Source organism: Suricata suricatta, chromosome 10 (genome assembly GCF_006229205.1).
Source record: "Suricata suricatta isolate VVHF042 chromosome 10, meerkat_22Aug2017_6uvM2_HiC, whole genome shotgun sequence".
Classification (NCBI taxonomy): domain Eukaryota; kingdom Metazoa; phylum Chordata; class Mammalia; order Carnivora; family Herpestidae; genus Suricata; species Suricata suricatta.
This window is the reverse complement of record NC_043709.1, coordinates 57,680,451-57,696,230: the sequence shown is the minus strand read 5'-3', so window position 1 is coordinate 57,696,230 and position 15,780 is coordinate 57,680,451. Positions and strand designations below refer to the sequence as shown.

At 37.5% G+C, this 15,780-nt stretch overlaps 1 protein-coding gene and 1 pseudogene across 1 annotated transcript; one reads left to right on the top strand and one right to left on the bottom strand.

The window, feature by feature from the left end:
- Window positions 1-6,438: 6,438 nt before the first annotated feature.
- On the bottom strand, window positions 6,439-7,289 carry LOC115304404 (annotated as a pseudogene).
- A 2,365-nt stretch (window positions 7,290-9,654) lies between these two features.
- On the top strand, window positions 9,655-10,587 carry LOC115305164 (olfactory receptor 6C2-like). Its single transcript, XM_029955472.1, has one exon. The coding sequence runs from the start codon at window positions 9,655-9,657 to the stop codon at window positions 10,585-10,587; it is 933 nt and encodes a 310-aa protein (XP_029811332.1).
- The last annotated feature ends 5,193 nt before the right edge of the window (window positions 10,588-15,780 follow it).

Below are 15,780 nucleotides of genomic sequence, written 5' to 3'. Positions count from 1 at the left end.
AAATCAATGTACAGAAATCAGTTGCATTCCTATACACCAAAAATGAAGCAGCCGAAAGAGAAATTAAGAAACTGATCCCATTCACAATTGCAAGAAAAACCATCAAATACCTAGGAGTAAACCTAACCAAGGATGTAAAAGACCTATATGATGAAAACTATAGAAAACTTATGAAAGAGATTGAAGAAGACACCAAGAAATGGAAAAATATTCCCTGCTCATGGATAGGAAGAATAAACATTGTGAAAATGTCATTACTACCCAAAGCAATCTACACATTCAATGCAATCCCCATCAAAATTGCACCAATATTCGTCCCAAAATGGAACAAACTATCCTCAAATTCATATAGAACCACAAAAGACCCCGTTTAGCCAAATTTATATTGAAGAAGAAAACCAAAATGGGAGGCATCACTACAAAGCTGTCATCATCAAGACAGTATGGTATTGGCACAAAAACAGACACATAGACCAATGGAATAGAATAGAGAATCCAGAGCTGGGCCCACAAATGTACGGTCAATTAATTTTTGACAAAGCAGGAAAGAGTATCCAATGGAAAAAAGACTGCCTCTTTAGCAGGTTGTGCTGGGAAAACTAGACAGCAACTTGCAGAAGAATGAAACCATACCAGTCTCTTACACCATACACAAAAATAAGATCAAAATGGCTGAAGGACCTGAATGTGAGACAGGAAACCATCAAAACCCTCGAGGAGAAAGTAGGGAAAAACCTCCTAGACCTCCACCGCAGCAATCTCCTACTCGACACATCCCCAAAGGCAAGGGAAATTAAAGCAAAACTGAACGCTTGGAACTTCATCAAGATAAAAAGCTTTTGCAAGGTAAAGGAAACAATCAAGAAAACTAATAATCAACCGTCAGAAAGGGAAAAGATAGTTGCAAATGACATATCAGATAAAGGGCTAGTATCCAAAATCTACAAGGAACTCACCAAACTCCACACCCGAAAAACAAATAACCCAGTGAAGAAATGGGCAGAAGACACAAACAGACACTTCTCCAAAGAGGACATCCAAATGGCCTACAGGCACATGAAAGGATGCTCAAAACCACTCATCATCAGGGAAACACAAATCAAAACCACACTGAGATACCAGTCAGAGTGGCTAAAATGAACAAATCAAGAGACTATAGATGTTGGCAAGGGTGTGGAGAAACAGGCACCCTCCTACACTGTTGGTGAGAATGTAAACTGGTGCAGCCCCTCTGGAAAACAGTGTGGAGGTTCCTCAAAAAACTATTAATAGAACTCCCTTATGACCCAGCAATAGCACTGCTAGGGATTTACCCAAGGGATACAGAAGTGCTGATGCATAGGAGCACATGTACCCCAATGTTCATAGCAGCACTTTCAACAATAACCAAATCATGGAACGAGCCTAAATGTCCATCACCAGATGAATGGATCAAGAAGATGTAGTGTATATATACAATGGAGTATTACATGGCAATGAGAAAGAATGAAATATGGCCATTTGTAGCAAAATGAATGGACCTATACGAAGTCATGCTAAGCGAAATAAGTCAGATGGAGAAGTACATACCATATGTTTGCACTCATAGGTCTAACTAGAAAACAGGAGAAACCTAATGGAGGACTATGGGGAGGGGAAGAGGGATAGAGAACTGGGGAGAGAGAGGGACACAAAACCTGAGAGACTACTGAATACTGAAAATGAACCAAAGGTTGAAGAGGGAGGGGGAGGCAGAAAATAGGTGATGGTAATGGAGGAGGGCACTTGTGGGGAAGAGCAATGGGTGTTATATGGAATCCAATTTGACAATAAACTATTTAAAAATAAATAAATAAAAATAAAAATAACTTTTAAAGTTAAAAATAGAACTACCTTATGACGCAGTAATTGCACTATTCAATATTTACACAAAAAATACAAAAATACATATGAATTGGTACTCCACCCTGATGTTTAGGCTACATTAACAACAGTAGCCACATGATGGAAAATGCCTAAATGTCCATCAACTGATGAGTGAATATAGAAGATGTGACATACACAACACACACACACACACACAAAATGGAATAATCACTCCGCCATCAAAAAATAAATAAAATCTTGCCATTTGCAATGACATAGAGGGAACTAGACTGTATTATGCTAAGGGAAATAACTCAGTCCGAGAAAGACAAAGACTATCTGATTCCACTTATATGTGAAATTTAAGAAACAAAATAGATGAACAGATGGGAACGGGCGGGGAAAGAGAGGAAAACAAACCATGAGAGACTCTTAATGATAAAGAACAAACTGAAGGTCAGTGGAAGGAGGTAGGGGGGGATGGGCTGAATAGGTGAAGGCATTAAGGAGGGCACTTGTGTTGAGCACTGGGTGTTACATTTAGAATCACTAAATTCTACTCTGAAAAGAGTATTAGACTATATGTTAACTAACTAGAATTTAAATAAAAATTGAAAGAAAACCGAAAAACAAAGTAGGATCTGTGGGCAAGGGAGAAACCACACATAAGTGATAGCACCACTTTCTGGAAAACAAAAGGGATATTTTCAAAAGCCAGCCAGGTAGTTTTAAGCCCAGAGAAGACAAAAAGGCTTAAGAATATTGCCACAATAGAGAGTAAGAATTATGGTGCAGGGACATAAATACTAGTTTAGAGAGAAACTCAAATTAACAGGATCAATGGAAAAATACCCCATCTGAAGGCAACTAGTAAAGATTTGAGGAGGTATACTGTAAGAATGACTAGTATCAAAAAGAAAAGAAACAACAATGTTGATGAGGATGTGGAGAAAAAGGAACCCTCAAGCATTGTTGGTGAGAATGTAAATTAGCACAGCCTCCTGGAAAACAGTGTGGAGAGTACTCAAAAAATGAGAACAAAAACTGCTGTATTACCCAGTAAATCACTGGACTTGGGATAAAATAGTGGATACTGAACACAACACACCCAAATCCTGCATTCTTGGGAAGGTGAATGACATCTTTGGGTTTAGCAAGTTCCCTACAAGTTTTGAGTATGAAATAGCAACAGTTTACTTATGAATTAACAGTGACTAATGAATATGTGAATGAAAATGAGTTCTATAGTAATAGGATCTATCGGGGCTCCAGGGTGGCTCAGCTGGTTGAATGTTGGCTCTTGGTTTTGGCTCAGGTCTGATGTCACAGTTGCTGACTTAAACCCCCATATAAAGCATCTGTGCTGATGGCATGGATCTTGCTTGTGATTTCTCTCTCTCTCTCTCTGCCACTCCCCAGCCTGTGCTCACTCTATCAATAAATAAATAAATATTACTTCTAAAAAAGGACCCATAAATGAACTAACTACATAATTAATAAGATAAAATAAACGTTCATTCCCATAATCATTAAAATAAAGCATTTAAGAAATAATATCAAGGTCACGTAGGTGGCTCAGTTGGTTAGGTGTCTGACTTTTGGTCAGGAATCACGGGTTCAGGAAATGGACTCTGCCCTGAGAGTGTGGAGCTTGCTTGGGACTCCCTCTTCCTCTGCCCCTTCCCTGCTCATACTCTCTCTCTCCCGCTCTCAAAAGTAAAATAAATATTTTTTAAAAATAAGAACTAATAATCACATGGGGAAGATTGACTTGAGTAGATCGTATGAGTATGTCCTACACCAGAATTCATCAGATGGCTCCCAGCATTTCAACACGGCAAAAAGATCATGGGGAGAAGCATTTCATCATCTGCCTTTTTTTTCTCCCCCTGATAATATTTTGATTACATTTCTTACCTCTGTGGACACTGCCCCACAGGTGCTGGTTAAGTTTTTTCCCTTTGTTTTTCCTTGCTTTGTTTGGTTTGCCAAAGTTAATTTCACTTTGGATTCATTAGTGGTTTGAATAGTCACCAAGGACCTTTTCATTTTTTCACTTAATTGCTCCCCATGCACTGGAGCAGACAAAAACAATAAAGCACATGACATTTCTATTCATGAAAATTTATAGAGCAACCCACTTCTTTGCAGAGAGTCAGGCCATCTTCACTTCCACAACCAGGGACAGTTGTTAACATTTACCTGCCATTGTTTGTCCATTCTTTCAGTCACAGAATTCAGGAAAATACTATTTGACAGCTTCAGGACAGAAAGGAACTCCCATCAGGTCCATTGTAGACTTGGTAATGGTAGGAGCAAACAGTGCTATTCCCTATGCCACTGCATATTACCTGGCATTTGCAGGCATGACTTCCCGGAAGAGTATGTGGGCCTTCAAGGTATGCCAAAGTTAACTCAAAATTATAGCCACTAGTCTCAGTGGTTGTCAGACCCAAGAAGGAACTTTGGGTCCAATTTCCCAAAATATGATGAGGAACCGCCAGAAAGTAAGTATGAAATGTTTGTTGTTTTTGTGCCTAAATATTCAGGAACTGGACTCATAGAAGGTATATAAAAGCAGTCCCTGGATAAAGGCAGTGAATTTAGATATTTCTGCTAAGAAATCTGAGTACAAGCAGTACTTTCATGTTCAGATAGGATCTGAAAAGTAATCTCTGGGTGGCCCTTTTGTTCTTTATAACATAATAATGAATCTGCACATGATTCTTGAGCAGCGCGATTAGAAAAGATCAGAGTTAAGGATAAAACCAGCTACACACACAACTGGGAGTGCACTCACTGCTATGCTATAATGAGACAGACCAAAAAGAGGACACCAAAATTATCTCTTTCCTTTTCATAGATTCTTAGAACACAAGGTTAGACATAACTTCAAAGGCGCAACCACACATCTAAAACATCCTGCTAAATGGTTAACTCATCCCTGACACATCCAGCCCATCTCTTGGGCTGCCGCAGGCCTAAAAGAACTCATCATAATTAATGTCATGTTAATTGGGTTAAACATCATTGTAAGATGGGAAGCCTGGATGTTCATTGTTTTTTTTACTGGTGAGTTCAGTCAAATAACATACAAAAGTATAAAATAATACATTTATTATTAATGTAAAACATTATAAGATCAGGGAAATGTAATGATGATTTTGTACTGAAATAACCATTTAGGATAAAGTGTTGTACCCTCCATGTAAGAAAAATATCAATGAAACAATTATTAATTAGGATCATCTTGTTATGAAAAAATAATACACAAAATAATACAGCTCAAACCCCCAGGGCTTTGGAAAATAGAGATTCTCATTTACAAATGGTGGGGTTATACACAGGGACACAGTTTTGAAAAGACTACTTTGGGAATAAGTATGGAAAGCATTTTATTAATTTTTCACCAATTCTTAAATGTGAAATTAATCTGATGAGGATAAAAAATTTATATACATAATGGCCTAGAACATTATTATACAACAAATGGAAGCAACCTTAATGTTCAATATGAGAACTATTAGTTTAATAGTTAACTATTAATATGATGGGATATGACAAGCAAGTAAAATTCTATTGTGAAGAATGTTTCATGACATGAAAAAAATACGTAAATGCTTTGAAAATAATTAAATGCATAAAGTGAGGTTGAGAGAGAGAGCACCAAGTGTTATTTTTCAATACAACATAATTTTTATAAAATATAAGTAACTTCAAAACATAATTATATATACAAACAGGCTGTAGATAAATACAAGGTATTAGTAGTGATGTACTGCGTGTGATGTCATTATAGGAGATTTTCCTTTCTTACACTTTCCTATTGGTTGTAGATAAATACAGCAAATGATAATCTATTTGTTTTACTATGGAGGATTCAAACAAGTAATGTTATTATCTTTAAAGAGAAAGATAATAAATAACAACTCTCCGTAATTTCAATTATCCTTAACATCCAGAAGTGAAAAAGTCACGGCCTTAAACTTCAGTATTTATTATTATTTCTTTGTGCTGATCTTTTCCTCTGAAAGCAGTCATCCAATGATGTGAAGTTATTTATGAATCTCATTTCAGCCATTTCCATCAAATTGAAGACACGTTTTATGATATGTAAAGGTGTATAATCCAGTGACATTAACCGAGGGTATTGGCCAACATGAAGGCACTGGGAAGGCAAGAAGAAGGAAATGGAGAAGAATATTAGAGGCACTAAGTGAAAAGACATGTGACTGTTAGGAAACCTTCATGTCTTGGCGTAGGAAAGCAATTTCTCCTGAGCATGCATTATTTAATTGCTGCCACTCAGGCAAACTCTTTATCCCCTAAGCCTATCACACTGCAGCAACTCTCCTCATTGGAAAAAAAAATGATACCTTCCCTTAGCACAGAGGGAAAAAACACTTAAGGTATTTTGTAGAGAATATCTTAAAGCAAACTTAAAAAAAACTCACATTACAAAATAATTGGTGCCTCATAAAGAGATTTCATTCTAGGCATTTATTTATTTATTTATTTATTTACTTACTTACTTACTTCCTTACTTATATATTTTTATGGATCCATTATTTAATCAGGTTCTTTATGAGACACTTAGAACACCAGTTTCTGAGAATAAACTCCATTCATGAGAGAAAACACAGAGCGGAGGTAGCCCTGAAGGTGAGGGACAGCTTTGATTTTTGGCAGAATTTGCAAGTCCCCAGCTTTCTGATCAACCTTGCGCTGCTCTGTGATCTCTTATTTCTGTTTCTCCGAGTAGGCGATCTCCCCTTCCTGGTGTCTGGGTTTAAGCAGTTTCTTCTTAAAGGAAGCATCAGTGAGGTGTTTGGGGATTTTCACACTGCTGATATCACTTTGGTGGAGGTGGCAGTGAGAAATTTCTGGTGTGTTCCACGCAGAGGAACTCAATTGAGGGACAGAGGTCCAGTCACAAGTAACAAACCACTGCTCAGTTGCTTCAGAAAAACCACCCTCGTGCCCCTGTGGCGCCCAGTGAGGATGATCAGGATGGTCCTGGGCGTGATGCTAGCTCACAATTTCCTCACGTGCTGACTGAAAGGTTTTTTGTGGTGGCTCAGCTGCTTCTGAGGCACATCTTCAGTAGGGTAATACCTGGGCATCTTGCAGAGTTTAACCACTTGGGTATCACCATTCTTATCACCACCGACTGGTTTAGTGACCGAAGCAAGAACCCTCTTTTTCTTTTCAATCCTGGATTTAGCTGCTGAATACTTCCTCTTGTATATGGCCTTCCTCGATACATAACCGATCGGGAGTATCTGCCAATTCCTCTGACTAGCATGAGGTTTCAGCAGGGGAGCTTCCCTCTCTTTGGTGTTTTAGCCTTGAGGTTCCCCTTCTTGACCTTGCCACCAGCTCAGCCTTCTTGCTTTGGGTTTCTTCTCCTTAGTATCTGGCTTCTCCACTTTTTCGCCCGCCATCTTGCAAGATGGGAAAGAGACCTAAGATAGTGGTTTATTTTTTAATATTTATTTAGTTTTGAGAGAGTGAGAGAGAGAGAAGGAACATGAGAAAGGGAGGTGGGGAGAGAGGAGGGGACAGAGGATCTGAACCAGGCTTCCTGCTGACAGCACAGAGCTTGACGTGGGTCTTGAATTCAGGAACTATGAGATCTTGACCTGAGCTGAACTTGGACACTTAATCAACTGAGCCACCTAGGTGCCCCTCATTCTAGTCATATATTGAAGAAATGCAGATGCCCCAGGCGTACTGTTTGTGGCTAGGAAACATTTGAAAAACTAACATTTTAACTAATTTGTGATTATTAGCATTGATTTCCAAACCCTAAAATTACAAATTCCCTAGAAACACTTAAACATTAGTCCAGTTTTACCTGGATTAAATTCCAGCTCTGATACTTCTTAGAAAAATATTGCCACAATTGCTAGGAAGAGTACAAAAATAGGTAGGACATGTGAGCCTTGAAAAAGTACTGAACAGCTTCCTGGAAGGAGGTAATGATGGTTTCTTTGATAGGATCCTCAAAAGAAGTAACACACAGAGTCAGTCTTGTAGAGAAACCCAAAAGAATGGATTGTGATTTTTCAGCTTTTAAGAATATCCATACCAGATCAAGAAGATGTTACATGGCAATGAGAAAGAATGAAATCTGGCCATTTGTAGTAAGTTGGATGGAACTCGAGGGTGTCATGCTAAATCAAATAAGTCAGGCAGAGAAGGACAGATACCATATGTTTTCACTCATATGTGTAAAAGAAGAAACTTAGCCAAGGACCATGGTGGAGAAGAAAGGGGTAAAATAGTTGGGGAGAGGGAGGGAGATAAACCATGAGAGACCCTTGAATTCTGAGAACAAACTGAGGGCTGATAGTGGAGGGGGATAGATGAAGGGGAGTGATGGGCCTGGAGGAGGACCCTTATCAGGATGAGCGCTGGGTGTTACATGGAAACCAACCTGACAATAAACTATAAAAGAAAAAGAAAACAATATATATACCTAATAACCAGGTTTATTAGTTCTCCATGTAATGTTTAATCCATGTTAAATGTGAGCATTGATAGGGGCAGCAATGATTAGTGACATTCCCAGAGGCAAAGTGAATCTTCAGAGAATGGATTCATGGTAAAGAAGGCAACTTCTTACCCAAATGGTATTCCCCTATGTCTGCCCAACTAGGAGGATCTAGATTGTTATCTTATTAATAGAGAAGACATTTGGAACCTGAAATATCTATGTGTAAACTACAGAACTCCAATACGGATCATGGAAACCTAAGGGCAGAATTCTGTTCTCTAGGAAGGACATCAGAACATCCTACTTGTCAGTGTTCTGGGAATGCTTGGGAAGGAGAGGATTCTAGACAACAGACAGAAGTTCAAACAGGAATACAGAAAAGGAAATAAAACAGAGGCTGATCAAACCGATATAAGGGAGAAACAAAGACCCAAATAACTCAACCTGTATTAAAAGAAGAGCAAAGGAGATAGCCTGTGGCAGTGTGGGACTCAAGAAATTTCATGGTAATGCCCCAGTTCACTCACACGGTATAGGCTTTTCTAAATGTTGGGGAGATTAAGGAATTTATTTAAAAGGGAAAAGTGTTGCAAAGCATGGAAACTAAGACACCCAAGCAGTGATGCCATTATATTATGATAGGATATGAAAATGATTTGCTGATATGCTGTCCTGACAAATGGGGAAATTAAAATTTTATACATATTTTTTCTATTTATTAACATTAATGGATCTCCTGCTGCCATGATGGCCACACTAAACCCAAAGGACTCTGAAATCCTTGTGGTACTTTCTACCAACTTAAAATTGGTCGTGGGGGTGCCTGGGTGGCTCAGTCGGTTAGGCACCTGACTTTAGCTCAGGTTGTGATCTTACCATTTGTGACTTCAAGACCCATGTCGGGCTCTGCACTGACAGTTCTGAGCCTGGAGCCTGCTTCAGATTCTGTGACTCCCTCACCCTCTGCTCCTCCCCTGCTCATGTTCTGTCTCTCTGTCTCTCTCAAAAATAAATAAACCTTAAAAAAATTGTAACCTGGAATGGGAATGGGAAATGAAACTGCCAAGGGATCTTTTCTATAAACCACATTCTCAAGACAAAGGTAAAGAAGAGTCCAGGGAATTGAGCATGGTGCAATGACTTCAACATCAGATTATTGACAATTAAAAGTGCTTAAATGTATTTCTACTGGCTTGCTGGGCTACATTTCCTCATTATACAGCTATTGAAATATTGTTTATATGTTCTATTCCTCAGATTCAAGGTTTGTGATTTGTTAATACAAACTCATTATATATCTGAAGACAGTGATGAAGAATCATTCTGCAATAACATTCATTCTACTAGGATTGACAGATAACCCAGTACTACAGGTTATTCTCTCAGTATTTCTGTTTTTCACCTACATTTTCACTGTTGCTGGAAATCTAATCATTATCCTCCTCACTCTGGTTGACTCTCACCTCAAAACACCCATGTACTTTTTCCTTCAGAATTTTTCCATCTTAGAAATAATATTGACAACTGTCTGTGTTCCTCGATTCCTATACAGCCTGACAACTGGGGACAAAAGTGTTACCTATAATGCTTGTGTCATCCAATTATTTTTTGGCATCCTCACTGGAGCAACAGAATTTTTTCTTCTAACTACCATGTGCTATGACCGTTACATGGCCATCTGCAAGCCCCTGCACTACACTACCATCATGAATGAAAGAGTATGCACCATTCTTGTCCTTTGCTGTTGGATGATTGGGTTAATCGTCATACTCCCACCGCTGAGTCTGGGACTTCAGCTAGATTTCTGTAACTCTAATCTCATTGACCATTTTGTCTGTGACGCATCTCCTCTTCTGAAGATTGTATGCTCAGACACTCAATTTATAGAGCAACTTGTTTTAATCATGGCTGTGCTGACCCTCATAGTCACACTAGTCTGTGTAATTATGTCCTACACATACATCATCAAGACGATTTTAAGACTCCCTTCAGCTCAGCAAAGAAACAAAGCTTTCTCCACGTGTTCCTCCCACATGATCGTAGTCTCCATCACCTATGGAAGTTGCATCTTCATGTATGTCAAACCAGCAAAGGAAGGAGTAGCCATTAATAAAGTGGTGGCATTGCTCAACACCTCAGTTATCCCGTTGATGAACCCTTTCATTTATACGCTACGGAATAAGCAAGTCAAACAAGCCCTCAAAGACTCGATTAAAAAGATGGCATTCCTTTCAAAAGATTAGAAAATTAAAAAGATTTTTTAAATTAAGGAAATATATATCTCATATCACTTCTCACTTTATCCTGCCTCCAAAACTCTTATGATCTATTCCCATAGATATTCCACAGGTTATTGTTGATATAAATTTGCTGTCTTCAAATTCTTTTGGTATATATATTGCCTTTTTCTAGGTCATACTGTGCACCCAATCCCCTGGAATCTGTTTGAACTTGAGTCTGTTGTTGGATCCCAAGCAATGAAATAACATGGGAGGAGTCTTGAACAAGTTCTGATTAACTTGCAAGAAAATTACTTCAAAAGAGGTCATTACATGTTTTACAGACATGAAGAAATCAAACCCTTGAACAGCAAACAGAACACTGTCTGCTTCTCTGGCGCTTCTGTAAAATCTACTAATGTGTGCCCTCTAGTAACCCCTGGAGATTGTGAATTCAATTTGCCTCAAAATTAGTTCATCCACAAGTTTAAACTGATCAACATATACATGTAAGAAAATTACCTGAGGTAAAAATTATCCAAAAGGATTGCAAAAAACAATATTCTGAGCTCATATAAGAATGAAAATGCTTTCTATTCACAGCAAAAAGAATTTAAAATCTCTTAATTTACTGGGTATTATTCAAAAAGATTTGCCTCAGTTTGAGGGGAAGAAATCAACAGGCTAAACATTGCTCTGGTCTAGTCCATTGATCTGATCCAGTAAGCTAAACATGAACCTACCAAAAGGAATAGAGCACCAGGAAAGATAACAACTTGGGTAAACAGATTAACACAGAACCTGAAAGGAAAAAACTGTTTCCAAGTAATTCAAGTGATACCAGAACAAAGCTGAACGATGTTTACAAAGATACATCCAGCCTTCAAGAAAGTGGAATTCATAATGCCTGGCATAATTAAAATTTACCAGGCATGCAAATAGACAGAAAAATGCAACATATAAGGAGAACAATCAATACAAATAGATCCCAAAATGGCACAAGTGATACACTTAAAGCAAAATACGGTTAAAACAGTAATCATAACTATACAGAAAGTAAAAGAAAGATGTTAAGTAAATAGGTTAAGAAAAAAATATGGGGAGCCTGAGTGGCTCAGTCAGTTAACCCTCTGGCTTCAGCTAAGGACATGAACTCATGATTGGAGAGTTCAAGCCCCGCATGAGGCTCTGTGCTGACAGCAGGTTAAGAGCCTGGAGCCTGTCTTCGAATTCTGTGTCTCCATCTCTCTCTGACCTTCCCCTGCTCACGCTCTCTCTCTCTTTCTCTCTCTCGCTCTCTCTCTTAAAAATAAGTAAAACACTTTAAAAAAAAGAAAGAAAAAAAAGATCCCAATCGAACTTATTCAGATGAAAATATACTTTGTAAGAAAAATATAGATTATTATCAGGATATTGCAGGGAAAAAATAGTTAAAGAAAGAGCAGTTAAAACCATATAAAGCATACAAAGAAAAAACAAAAAAAATTAAGAGCATCAGGGACTGTGACACAAATTCAAGAGGGCTGATAGACTGTATAATTAAAGGTTCCTCAGAAAAGGGGAAAGGAAGGACTCAAAAAGTATTTGAAGAAATAAATGAAAACATTTCAAAATACTATAAACTTCAAAAAGTGGAAAATATAAATCCACTAATCAGACATGCTCAGCAAAGCCTAGCCACAGCAAACATGGAAGCATAACAATTTTTAAAATTACTTAAAAGCAAAGAATAAAATCTTTTACATAAAATAAAGGAAATAAAAGGATGACAACATACTTCTTCATGGAAACAACGCAAGACAGACAGACAATTACAGAACATCTTTAAAGTAGGAGCAGAGTGACAACCTAGAATTCTATCCATCAAAAATATTTGTCAAAATTGAAGGTGAAAGAGACATTTCAGACGTAAAAAAACCTAAAATAATTCATCACCAGCACACCTGCTTCACAAGAAACATTAAAGTAAATCTCTCCGATAGAAATTGCTGCCAGATAGAAACATGAACCTACCAAAAGAAATAAAGGGCACCAGAAAAGATCACAACTTGAGTAACTATATGAGCTCTTTTCTTATTATTTAAATAAATCAAAATTACAATTGAGACTTTAAAGCCAAATAAAATATTTCCTGGAATGTTTTATCATTTTGATTAACTTTAATTTTTTTTAAGTTTATATTTTCTAGACAGATCACAAGGGAGGGAGGGAGGAGAGAGAGGGACACACAGAATCTGAAGCAGGCTCCAGGCTCTGAGCTGTTAGCACAGAGCCCAACATGGATCTTAAACCCATAAACAATGAGATCATGACGTGAGCTGAAGTCGGTCGCCCAACCAACTAAGCCACTCAGGCACCCCTATCATTTTGTTTTTTAACACTCATTTTTTTACTGTCATAAAATACACATAATATAAGATTCACCATTTTTACTATTTTTAAGTATACTGTTCATTGGCATTAGGAATATCCACATTATTGTAGAATCATCACCACTACCTATCTTCAAAACATTTTTATAAAGTTTTCTTTGTGTACAGTTTGACACACAGCGGTACATTAATTTCAGGTGTACAACACAGTGATTGACAAGTTGACACACTCTTCTAATCTCACCACAAGTGCAGCTACCATCTGTTACCATACAACTCCGTTATAATATCACTGACTATATTCCTTAGGTGTGCCTTTTATTCTCTTGATTTATTCATTCCATAACTTGAAGCCTGTATGTCCCACTCCCCTTCACCTATTTTTTCCATCTCTCCATCCCCTCCCTTCTGCCAACAATCACTTTGGTTTCTGTATTCATAGGTATGAGTCTACATTTTGTTTCTTTATTCATTTGTTTTTAGGTTCCACATATGAGGAAATTCATATGTTATTTGTCTTTCTCAATCTGATTTCTTTCATTTAGCATAGTACCCTCTAGAACCATCCATGTTTTTTTTTCAAATGGCGTGGTCTCATTCTTTTTTACAACTGCGTAATATTCTACACTTTATATATACCATCTCTTCCTTATCCATTCATCTGTTGATGGAGACTAAGGTTGTTTCAATATCTTACCTATTGTAAGCAATGTTTCAATGTGCATACATTTTTTTGAATTAGTGTTTTCATTTTGTCTGAGCAAACACTCAGTAGTGAAATTATCAGATCATATGGTGTTTCTAATCTTAATTTTTTTAAGAACCTCCATACTATTCTTCCACAGAGGCTGCACAAGTTGCATTCCAACCAACAGAATATGATTCCTTTTTTTACCACATCCTCATCCAAAAGTTGTCATTTCTTCTTTTTTTTTATTTTAGCCATTCTGACAGGTGTAAGGTACCATTTCATTGGAATTTTGATTACCAGATTCTTGACTATTAATGATGTTGACCATGTTTTCATGTGTGAGTAGGACATCTGTACGTCTTCTTTTAAAAAACTGTCCATTCAAGACTTCTGCACATTTTTAACTGGATTGTGTGGGGGTTTTGGTATTCAGTTGTATAAGTTTTTTGTATGTTTTGCATGTATCAAATATATCATTTGCAAATATTTTCTACCCATTCACTACAGGCTAATCACTCTGAGAAACATAGATGCAGAATTTTTCAGTAAAATATTAGCAAACCATATTCAACAATACATTAAAGGATCATTCACCATGATCTAGTGGGATTTACTCTTGGGAGGCAAGGATGGTTCAATATTCAAAAGTCAATCAACATGATATACCACATCAACAAAATGAAGGACAAAAATCATATGATCATCTCAATACATGCAGAAAAAGCATCTGACAAAGTTCAACATCTGTTCATGATAAAAAAAAATCTCAACAAAATGTGATTAGAAGGAACATACCTCAACAAAATAAAGTCTAGATATGAAAAAAAAACACAGCTAATGTCATCCTCAACTTTGTATGAAACCACAGGACACCCAACATAGCCAAAGAAACCTTGAGAAAGAAAAACAAAGCTGGGGGGTCACAATTCCAGATTTCAATATCTACTACAAAGCTATAGTAAACAAACAGTATGGGACTGGCACAAAAACAGACACGCAGATCAACAGAACACACTAGAGTTCCAGAAATAAACTCACACCTTAAGTAAATTAATCTATGACAAGAGAGGTAAGAATACAGAATAAAGAAGAGACAGTCTCTTCACAAATGGTGCTGGGGAAACTGGACAGCTACATTTAAAAGAATGAAACTGGACCTCTTTCTAACACCGTGCACCAAAAGAAACTCAAAATGGATTAAAGACCTAAGTGTGAGAACTGAAACCATAAAAATCCTAGAGGAGAATACAGTAATTCTCTAATATCTTTTGTAGCAACATTTTCCTCTAAAAGTTTTTCATTTTCCCAAACTTTAATTCTGCTCCCATTAAACTGTAACACCCCATCACCCTTACACCCAGCATCTGGCAACCACTGTTCTACTTTCTGTCTCTATCAATGCGACTATACTAAGTAGTGGATATAAGTGGAATTATACTATATTTTACTTTTGTGTCCAGCTTATTTCACTAGCATACTGTCTTCCATTTCATCCATGTTGTAACATGTGTCAGAGTTCTATTTCTTTTTAATGCTGAATAATATTCCCTTGCATAGATACACTACATTTTCTTTATCCATTCAGTTGTCAGTAGCATTTTGGTGAGTCTATCTTTTGGTCATAGTGAATAACGCTGCTATGAGTATTGGTGTACAAGCATTGGTTCAATCTGCTGCTTTCCATTTTTGTAGGTGTATATTGAGAAGTGGAATTGTTGGATCATATGGTAATTTCATGTTTAATCTTTTGGGGAATCTCTGTACTGTTTTCCACAATGGTTGCACCATTTTACGTTCCTACCAGTAATGCACAAGACTTGCAATTTCTCCACTATTTTTGGAGTTCATAAGTAAAAGATGTATTAAATGTACGAGGGTAGTAGCACAAAGGCCAAAAGGGTAAACATAGAAGTGACACGTGTATGGTTCCTAATTCTACATATGAAGTGATATGTCATCAAACGAAGGTAGATTGTGGTGAGTTTAATATGTATACTCTAGAGAAACCAGGGATGCCTGGGTGCTCAGCTGGTTGAGCAGAAGACGTCAGCTCAGGTCATGATCTCACAGTTTGTGTGTTTGAGCCCAGATTGGGCTTGATGTTGTCAGTACGGATACCGTCTGGGATCTTCTGTTCCCCTCTCTCACGGCCCC